This window comes from Rhinolophus ferrumequinum, chromosome X (genome assembly GCF_004115265.2).
Source record: "Rhinolophus ferrumequinum isolate MPI-CBG mRhiFer1 chromosome X, mRhiFer1_v1.p, whole genome shotgun sequence".
NCBI classification, from domain to species: Eukaryota; Metazoa; Chordata; class Mammalia; order Chiroptera; family Rhinolophidae; genus Rhinolophus; species Rhinolophus ferrumequinum.
Genome location: NC_046284.1, coordinates 21,135,457 through 21,146,478, shown reverse-complemented (window position 1 = coordinate 21,146,478; position 11,022 = coordinate 21,135,457). Strand labels below are relative to the sequence as shown.

Sequence of the window (11,022 nt, the reverse complement as noted above, 5' to 3'; positions counted from 1 at the left end):
CTAATAGAGCTCTGGCTCTTGTCTCAGGACTGTTCTTGAAACATTGTAACTGGTACTCCTAGGACTGTTTCTAGTAGGGGTTCAATTCCACAGATCTTAAAAAAGTATTTCTTAGAAATTCAAGTCCATATCAGGAATGATAATAGGATGGCTGCCTCCCAAGTTTTGCAAGCTGTGCAAGATTTAGCTGGAAAAAAAAAAGGAATCCAGTCCTTTTTTTGTTAATTGTGCCAATGCTTTCATTTTTCAGGCAATTTCAGTTCAATCCCAGATCTGGTTTCTAGAGTCACATTTTTCCAATCAAAACCTTCCCATTTGCAGAGAGAAGCCTTACGTCTGAGTGTGGGATTTGAATTTGCCCAGGTGCTGGCAGTTAGGGAGAGTTTTCATATTCAAAGCTGCACATGCTTTGGAAATGTGACCCCCATGATTGCAACAGGAGGCAATCATCTTTGGTGGGGAGGGGCAGGGAGCGGAAGCTCATATGGGAGTTTGTGGGCTCTGTCCTTGGACCTCAGCATTTCTCTGGCGTCTTGCCTTCTCTCTGTCTATTCTCATGCCTTTAACTAGCACCACTAGTGGAACTTCCATTCCTTAAAGCAGTCCTGACACTGGAGCCCCAGCCCTGTTTCTCCAACTGCTTATGGCAGCATTGCCCAAGCTTGGGAAGTTGTTTGAAAAACACCCAAGTGATTCTTATGATCAGGCAAGTTCAGGAAGCCCAAGTAATTTTTACCCAGATGCCCCTGCCAGCACCTCAAGCACAATGTGATTGAAACCATACTCATTCTAAAAGCAACTCATCCTAAAAACTGTGCTGAAAGAATAAGGCAGAACGACATGTGGTCATAGGGAACAATGTCCAAGAAGGCTTATGAAGTGATAAAAACACAAGCTGCCAACATTATAGTGGAAGCTTGCTTACCTGGCCTCTGTGGAGCTAACTCTCAGGTTTAAAGGATGCTCTCCCTTTCCTCCATAAAATACACTGCTGCTTGATGTGATGGTACATCTCTCCCTAGTAGTTGGTCCAGGCATTTCTACTTTAACTGAGTTTTTTAAAATTTTTATTAAAGTTTATTGGGGTGACAATTGTTACCAAAGTTATATAGGCTTCAGGTGTACAATTCTGTAATACATCATCTATATATCACATCGTGTGTTTACCACCCAGAGTCCGTTCTCCTTTCATCACCATATATTTGACCCCCTTTACCCTCATCTACCACCCCCTTACTGCTTACCTTCTGGTAACCACTAAACTATCGTTTGTGTCTATGCGTTTTTGTTTCTTCATTTGTTTGTCTTGTTCCTTTGTTGTTTTCAGTTTCATATACCACATATCAGTGAAATCATATGGTTCTCGACTTTTTCTGTCTGACTTACTTCGCTTAGCATTATAATCTCAAGATCCATCCATGTTGTCACAAATGGTCCTATTTCATCTTTTCTTATGGAAGAATAGTATTCCATTGTGTATATATACCACAACTTCTTTATCCATTCATCTATCGAAGGACACTTTGGTTGTTTCCATGTCTTGGCCACCGTAAATAAAGCTGCAATGAACATCAGAGTACATATATCTTTATGGATAAAAGTTTTCAGATTTTTTGGGTAGATACCCAGGAGAGGGATTGCTGGGTCATATGGTAATTCTATTCGTAATTTTTTGAGGAACCTCCACACTGCCTTCCACAGTGGCTGCACCAATCTGCATTCCCACCAACAGTGTATGAGGTTTCCTTTTTCTCCACAGCCTCTCCAACACTAATTATTTGTCTTGTTGATGACAGCCATTCTGACTGGGGTGAGGTGATATCTCATTGTGGTTTTTATTTGCGTTTCTCTTATGATTACTGATGTTGAGCATTTTTTTATATGTCTATTGGCTATTTGTACGTCCTCTTTGCAGAAATGTCTCTTCAGGTCCTCTGCCTATTTTTTTTAATTGGATTGTTTGTTTTTTTTTTGTTGAATTGTATGAGTTCCTTATAAATTTTGGATATTAGCCCCTTATTGGAGGCATTGTTTGCAAAAATCTTCTCCCATTCGGTTGGTCGCCTCTTTATTTTGTCGATGGTTTCTTTTGCTGTGCAGAAGCTTTTTAGTTGGATATAGTCCCGTTCATTTATTTTAGCTTTTACTTCTCTTGCCTTTGGCATCAAATTCATAAAATGCTCTTTGAACCCAAGGTCCATAAGTTTAGTACCTATGTTTTCTTCTATGCAGTTCATTGTGTCAGGTCTTATGTTTAGGTCTTTGATCCATTTTCAGTTAATTTTGGTACACGGTGACAGATAGGAATCTAGTTTCATTCTTTTGCACGTGGCTTTCCAATTTTCCCATCACCATTTATTGAAGAGGCTGTCTTTTCTCCCTTGTATCATTTTGGCTTCTTTGTCAAAAATTATCTGTCCATATTTACGTGGATTTATTTCTGAGTTCTCAATTCTATTCCATTGGTGTTTGTGTCTGTTTTTCTGCCAATACCGTGCTGTTTTGATTATTGTAGCCCTGTAGTACAAGCTAAAGTCAGGGAGTGTGATACCTCCAGCATTGCTCTTTTTTCTTAGGATTGCTTTGGCTATTCGGGATCTTTTGTGGTTCCAAACAAATCTGATGATTTTTTGTTCTATGTGTTTAAAAAATGCCATTGGGATTTTCACGGGATTAACTGAATTTTAATTAACTGATCAACTACTCCCCCAATTGTACAGATAAGAGAGAGCCTATTGCAGCGAACAAAAAGATTTATAGCCTGACCCATCTATTTAAAAAAGGATCTACAAATACATACATGGGCTTGTAAATGTACATAAAATTTCAGGAAATGTGAACAGTGGTTGCTTCTGGGAAGGAAGTACTGTGTATGGAGTAGAAAGCTTCACTACATACTTTTTGTACTGTTTTAACTTTTTACTGTGTTCATGAATTATTTTTTCCCAAATTTTTATTTTGAAAAATTTCAAATATACAGAGATTGAAAAAGTAGTACAATAAACACACATATACCTATCAAGATTCCACAATTAACATTTTGACATATTTGCTGTGTATTTCTATCAATCTGTATTTCTATCAATCTCTCTATATTTTTTTCTTTGTTTAACCACTTGAATGTAAGTTACATGCATCATAACATGCTACCCTAAATTCTTCAGATGACTCTCCTAAGAATAAGAGACTCTCCCTTCTCACCACAAACCATTATTCCATCTAAGAAAATAAATAATCCAATATCATCTAATTTCCAAGCCATATTTAAATTGTCTCAGTATCCCCTAAATGTCTTTTAGAGCTTTTTTTTTTTAAAAAAAAAAAACCCAAAATCAAAGTTTGAACATTGCACTTACTTATGTCTCTTTAGTATCATTTCTTCTACAACAGTGCATGCTCTCGATATTTTTTTGTGTGTGTAACTTTGACTTTTTGAAGAGTTCAGGTCGGTTGTGTGTGGAATATCCCACATTCTGAATTTGTCGGTTTCCTTGTGATATACATTATTTTTATTCAATAAAAATATTTAATAGCCATAGTAATAAAGGAAACCATACCCTGTTTCATATAAACAGCAACCTTCTAATTAGCTCATCTTCCTAATATCTCCAACAGCAGTATTACGCAGTCTTCTGGTCCTCAAGGCTGATGATTTAATCCCCTCCCCCTGCATTCTTCCATATTCAGTCAGTTCTCAAGTCTATCAATTTGCCCTTTGACATGTCTCATGCTTTTATGCCTTCTCCAGTCTCACTATGCCCTTGCCCCCAGGCCAGGTCTTCAATGCCTTATCCTAAATTGCTGCAACTGCTTCCTAAATGACCCCTCTTCTAGTGTTAGAATCTTTCCGTAAACATCTGCCCCATGAACATAGAAGAAACACTGCTTTCATCATGTTACTACCCTCTGAAAAACTATCAATGGCTCCCTATTTCCTACTTTCCAGCCAAAGCCCATCTTTCTTTAGTCAGAGCCAGCTTTGAATACAGCCTTCAGCATCAAAGAAAGTTTTCTATTTCAATCCCAGCACTGCCAATTACTTGCTTAGTGACCTTGAAGAAATCACTAGGTTTATCGGGTCTTCCATGTTCTTATTTGTAAAGTAGAAATAATAATTGTGCATGCCTCTCAAGTTTGTCAAACACACACCTGCAGAGCTCCCACTTTTCTAAGAGTCTCTCCAAATCTTGCTCTTTCTTTGAGTCTCAGCTCAAGCCCTGCCTCCTCTAGGAAGACTTCTGATTCACAGCCTGCCTCCCCCTCTGACTTTCCATAGCACTGTGGTCTACAGGGAATAACTTAGCAGATGCTAGTTGCTATGGACTGAATGTGTCCCCCCAAAAAAATTCATATGTGGAAACCTAATCCCCAATGTTTACATTTTCAGCTTATCTGCAAGTTTGGATGGCTGGGGTCCCACAAGGGCAGGAGCAGATCTGTTTCTCCTAGAGCTTCCAGAGCTATTGCTGCACTGAGCACTCAGCAGCTGAGAGCTTATCACTTGACTGAATGTGAGAAGATGCTTTGTGGATATTTAGAGTCTTCCTTTTAACTCTGAGAACAGAGGACTCTGAGAATCTCTGCCTTAAGTGAGATAGGAAGGATCAGGGGCTGTGACCATCATACAGATAATCACAGTAATTGCTTTTATTTATAGAGTGCCTATTATGTACCCAGCATTTTGAATATATGTTTTATTTGATTTCAACTTTACAGATGAAGAAACTGAGGCTCAGAGAGGGTAAGTGACTTGCCCAGGGTCACCCAGCAATTAACTCCTGAAGCTAGAATTTGAACACAAGTGTGTCTAAAAACAGAATATTTTTTCCCTGTTGCTTCGGTAGTAACAGTGAACACTATGTTGACAGAAGGAAGGACAAGGTATTAGAGCTGCTGTAATTTGGACCAAATTTATTCCAGTCCTCTCCTTTATAAACCAGAATGTCCATCTTTCTTTAGTCAGAGCCAGCTTTGAATACAGCCTTCAGCATCAGAGAAAGTTTTCTATTTCAATCCCAGCACTACCAATTACTTGCTTAGTGACCTTGGAGAAATCACTAGGTTTATCGGGTCTTCCATGTTCTTATTTGTAAAGTAGAAATAACAATTGTGTTGTTATTACCAGTGATGGGGCAGCTTCCATGAATCTGTCTCCGCTCAGAAACAAGGCCCAGAGACAGGCTTCTTTGTGGCCATGGGAGAGAATGAAACAAAGCAGCTCACATTGGAAAAAGATTTAGGCTCCCTGTCTCTGTCTCAAAGGGCCCTAAACTGACGGTCTGAGTTAATGGGAACTCCCAGAGGGTTAAAAGCATTGATAAGGAAATAAACAGAAGATCAAAGGAAGAGAAAAATGATAAGATGGCAACTAAACAGGGAAAAGGATATATTAGCTTAGGAAATATATGTTCGGGGAATCCCACACGAAATCCTATAAAACGCCCCTGCAATTGGGGAGTGGTGCGTTTGTGTGTGTATGACGTTGATTTTATATGTATGTGTGTGAATGATATTGATTTTACATGTATGTATGTGTGTGTGTATTTGTTCAATCTTTGGATTTAAATAAAGAACAGACCAAATTCAGAGTCAAACTGCCTCCTTCTCAGCAGCCACTTCATCACCCCAGTGTTACATTTCCCAGCTGGAGGGCAGTAATTGCATGGCCAGATCTGGACCCATCTGGGAAACACCAGGGTCTTCCTGAATCGTCATACGCCATGCTGGCCGCCAAAGACATAAGGTGACCTCAGTGAAGCCTTCACACAGGCCATATGCACAAGTCATAAAATCCCAAGGGAATGTGGCAACAGAGGCATAGTTGCTCTGCCTGCCAAATTTCCAAGGGGAAGAAGGAACTTGCTGCATCTGTATTTGCCTCCAGGATTGGAAAAATATATCTCAGTCACTGGAACTGAAGGGGGGTGGCCTTTACCTTCATAGAAGAGTCACTGTTTATACAAATATTGTTGATGGCCTGATATATGTGTGTGTCTTTATATAAATAGAGCTATACACTCACTTTGCCAGATTGCATCAGCTACCTGCTTAACATTTTACATGTGCTTTAAAACAACAATTTGAAAATCAGAATAATCTGTTGCTTCTGCAGTGTTTCTAGTTTAGTATTTTGCTTTGAGAGTAAAAGAAACCCACATCTGGTACTTACCCTTGAGATAGTCGCTGATTGAATGAATTACACCTACTTTCATTTGTTCACTTGTTAGAAAACATATCGCTTTGACAGAGCTCATTCACAGGGATGGGGGGCGGGTATGGTGGGCACACCGTGGTGATGGTGGTAATTCTTAGAGAAACCAAGCAGTGAGCTGGCTGCTGGTAGTGCTTGCTGTTGCCAACGTAGTCTTTCACTTCTTAATTCAGTAAACATATGTCAAGTGTATCAGGACCTGTGGTAGGCACAGGGGATACAGAGCAAATAAAACATGTTCCTTCTTGTCCCGGTTTCTCTCAAGGATCTTATATCCAAATGAGAGGTAAGCCTCCTTAGAAAGGGCATTCTGGGGTATCTGGTCATTTTGCAGGCAGCTCCTTCTCCACTCCAAACAGGTTGTTTTTAAATATTTTAAATATGTGGTACAGATCAAAAGCAAAAATAAACAGATTCTAGTGCCAGAAATGAAGAGATATCAGAAAAGAAAAAGAAATAAAAGGCATCCAAATTAGAAAAGCAGAAGTAAAACTCATTATTTGCAGATAATGACACTACATACAGAGAATCCTAAAGATTCCACCAAAATACTATCAGAACTGATAAGTTAATTCAGTAAAGTAGCAGAATAAAAATTAATATTCAGAAATTGGTTACATTTTTATACACAAATAATGAATTATCAGAAAGAGAAATTAAGAAAACAATCCCATTTGCAACTGCATCAAAAAATAAAATACCCAGGGGGTGACAAGATGGCTCAGTTGGTTAGAGCACGAGCTCTCAAGAACAAGGTTGCCAGTTCAATTCCTGCATGGGATGGTGAGCTGCACCACATGCAACTAAGATTGAAAACAGCAACTGGACTTGTGGCTGAGCTGCGCCCTCCACAACTAGATTGAAGGACAACGACTTGGGGTTGATGGGCCCTGGGGAAGAACACTGTTCCCCAATATTCCCCAATGAAATAAAATAAAAAAGAATTCATAAAGGAGAAAATTAAAAATAATAATAAATAAAATAAAATACCCAGGAATAAATTTTACCAAGGAAGTAAAAGACCTGTATTCAGAAAATTATAAGACATTGAAGAAAGAAACTGAAGAAGATAAATAAATGGAAGCATATACCATGCTCATGGATAGGAAGAATTAATATCATTAAAATGTCCATACTACCCAAAGCAATCTATACATTCAATGCAATACCTATCAAAATACCAATGGCATTTTTCACAGAACGAGAACAAATAAACTTTTTTTAAAAAATTAAAGTTTATTGGGGTGACAATTATTAGTAAAGTTACATAGGTTTCAGGTGTACAATTCTTTAATACATCATCTATGTATCACATTGAGTACTCAACACCCAGAGTCAGTTCTTCCATCACCGTATATTTGATCTCCACATTTACCATCCCCCTTACCCTCTGGTAACCACTAAACTGTTGTCTGTTTCTGTGAGTTTTTGTTTCTTCATTTGTTTGCCTTGTTCCTTTGTTTTTTTTCAATTTTATATACCACATATCAGTGAAGTCATATGGTTCTCGACTTTTTTCTGTCTGACTTATTTGACTTAGCATAATTATCTCAAGATCCATCCATGTTGTTGCAAAAGGCATTATTTCATCCTTTCTTATGGCAGAATAGTATTCCATTGTGTATATATACTACATTTTCTTTATCTAATCATCTATTGAAGGACACTTTATTTGTTTCCATGCCTTGGCCACCATAAATAAAGCTGTAATGAGCATGAGAACAAACAATCTTAAAGCTTATATTAAATGACAAAAGACCCCAAATAGCCAAATCAATCTTGAGAAAGAAGAACAAAGCTGGAGGATTCACACTACTGGATATCAAACTATACTGCAAGGCTACAGTAATCAAAACAGCCTGGTACTGGCATAAAAACAGACACATAAATCAATGGAACAGAATAGAGAGCCCAGTAATAAACCCATGCCTAGATAGTTATTTAATCTATGACAAAGGAGGTAAAAATATACAATGGGGTAAAGACAGTCTATTTAATAAATGGTGCTGGGAAAACTGGACAGATACACACAAAAAAAATGAAACTGGATCCCCTTCTTACATCATATACGTGAATAAACTCAAAATGGATTAAAGACTTAAATGTAGGAACTGAAATCATAAAACTCTTTGACATTGTTGTTAGTAATATTTTTCTGATACATCTCCTTGGGCAAGGGAAACAAAAGAAAAAAATAAACAAATGGAACTACATCAACCTAAAAAGTTTTTTGCTTTTCTTTAGAAAGATTTTTATTAAAATATAGCTAACCTACAGTATTATGCTAGCTTCAGGTGCACATCATATTTATTCAACATTTATATACCGAAAGAAGTGATCACCACGATAAATCCACCAACCATGTGACACTGTACCACACTATCACAATATGATTGACTATATCAAGCTAAAAAGGTTTTGCACAGCAAAGGAAGCAAGCAACAAAATGAAAAGATAGCCTACTGCTAATTTGTCACAGGGATATGAAATACAGTTTGAGGAATATAATCAATAATGTAAAGATTATGTAGGGTGCCAGATGGGCACTGGACTTATTAAGGGGACCACTTTATAGTCTGTGCCGATGCCTGACCACTGTGCTATACACCTGAAGCTGAAGTTGAATAATATTGAATGACAACTATAATTACAACACACACACAGACACACACACACACACACACACACACACATATATAGAGAGAGACATGGGATGTGGAGTACAGCATAGGGAATATAGTCAATGGAATTATAACAGCTATATACAATGCCAGATGGGTAGTAGATTGGGGGAGTTATCACTTCGTGAGGAGTGTAAATGTCTATTACACTGTGTTGTACACCCAAAACTAAAAAAAAAAAAAAAAAAAAAGAAGCCTACTGAATGAGAGATGATATTCACCAGTGATACAGCTGATAATGGGTTACTACCCAAAATTTATAAAGAACTCATACAACTCAACACTAAAAAACTAAACAATCCAATTAAAAAATGGGCAGAGGGGGACGGCCAGATGGCTCAGTTGGTTAGAGCACGAGCTCTGAACAACAGGGTTGCTGGTTTGATTCCCACATGGGCCAGTGAGCTGTGCCCTCCACAACTAGATTGAAGACAACAAGCTGCTGCTGAGCTTCTGGAGGGACAGCCGGATGGCTCAGTTGGTTAGAACATGAACTCTCAACAACAAGGTTTCCAGTTCAATTCCCACATGGGCTGGTGGGCTGCGCCCCCTGCAACTAAAGATTGAAAACGGTGACTGGACTTGGAGCTGAGCTGCACCCTCCACAACTAGATTGAAGGACAACAACTTGGAGCTGATGGGCCCTGGAGAAACACACTATTCCCCAATATTACCCAATAAAATTTTTAAAAATGTCAGCCTATTTGAACAAGATTAACAAAGGTACTCATAAAAAAAAAAAGAAAAGAAAAGGACCTGAATAGACAGTTCTCCAAAGAGGACATAGAGATGGCCAATAGAAATATGAAAAGATGCTCAACATCACTGATCATCAGAGAAATGCAAATGGCTATCATCAATAAATCAATAAACAACAAGTGCTGGTGAACAAGTGTTGGTGAAGATGCAGAGAAAAGGAAACCCTCATGCACTGTTGATGGGATTGCAAACTGGTGCAGCCACTATGGAAAACAGTACAGAGATTCCTCAAAAAATTAAAAAGAGAACTACCTTATAACCCAGCAATTCCACTTCTGGGTATTTACCCAAAGAAATCCAAAGCACTGATTCAAAAAGACATATGCACCCCTATATTTACTGCAACACTATTTACAATTGCCAAGATATGGAAACAACCCAAGTGCCCATCAAAAGATGAATGTATAGGGAAAGATGGTGGACGTGGTCGTGGGCATAGACAAGTGCGGGGAGCAGCGCCTCACGTCTCTGCCTCTGTCCCGCATCCGGGTCATCATGAAGAGCTCCCCCAAGGTGTCCAGCTTCAACCAGGAGGCACTGGTGCTCACCGCTAAGGCCACGGAAGTCTTTGTGCAATATCTAGCCACCTACTCCTACAGATATGGCAGTGGAAAAGAAAAGAAAGCACTTACTTACAATGATTTATCAAATACTGCAGAGGAATCGGGAACTTTTCAGTTCCTTGCAGATATATTATTGAAGAAGATATTAGCTAGTAAATATCTGAAAATGATTAAGGAGAAGAGGGAAGACGAGGAGGAGGAGAATGATGACAGTGATGAAAGTGATGACAACAATGCGGAATCCTAAACCAAAAAAGTGCTTTAAAAGTCAGCCTGGAGAAGACCCTCCCGGCTCAGCACCAGTGCTCTGAAGGACACACCGACTTTAGGCTCTTCACTTTTCAGAGACTTCAAGTACACTGTATTTTTTTCGTGGCTGAGACAGACCATCTACTGCACCTTTACCAGAAATAGCCAGAAGCAAAGTAAGCAGACAGCAGCCTCTCCTTGGCAGGCCTGCACTCTGGTTGGAGGGCACCAAGAAAGAGCTGTCTGCACGTCAGGCACTGCCAGTCCATCTGCAGCTATAAGCTGCAGAGGCAAGGACAGTTTTGCTTAACTTTCTAATTTACAGATAGATTTTGAGCTGCTAAATATCAGTTATGTAAATTCTTACATGTATATTTTGAAATGAGTTCTTTGAAACAACTAGATCCAGTTTTAGCTAAATATGTAGTTTGTTACCGTTTGTTAAACTTTTGTTACATTGTCATACGTAGGATGTTACATTTGAATTTTTATATTTCAAGAAAATTTGAATATCTGTTTGAATATTGCGTTTTTTAAACTGTAAAGACATACAATTTTG

General features: G+C 38.6%; 1 protein-coding gene across 1 annotated transcript; it reads left to right on the top strand.

The window, feature by feature from the left end:
• The first annotated feature begins 10,065 nt into the window (after positions 1-10,065).
• Positions 10,066-10,461, top strand: LOC117012644 (chromatin accessibility complex protein 1-like). Its single transcript, XM_033089372.1, has one exon. The coding sequence runs from the start codon at positions 10,066-10,068 to the stop codon at positions 10,459-10,461; it is 396 nt and encodes a 131-aa protein (XP_032945263.1).
• Positions 10,462-11,022: the final 561 nt, after the last annotated feature.

Excerpts from the sequence above, each read along its gene's own strand:
- LOC117012644 (XM_033089372.1), top strand. The coding sequence starts at position 10,066 with ATGGTGGACGTGGTCGTGGGCATAGACAAGTGCGGGGAGCAGCGCCTC.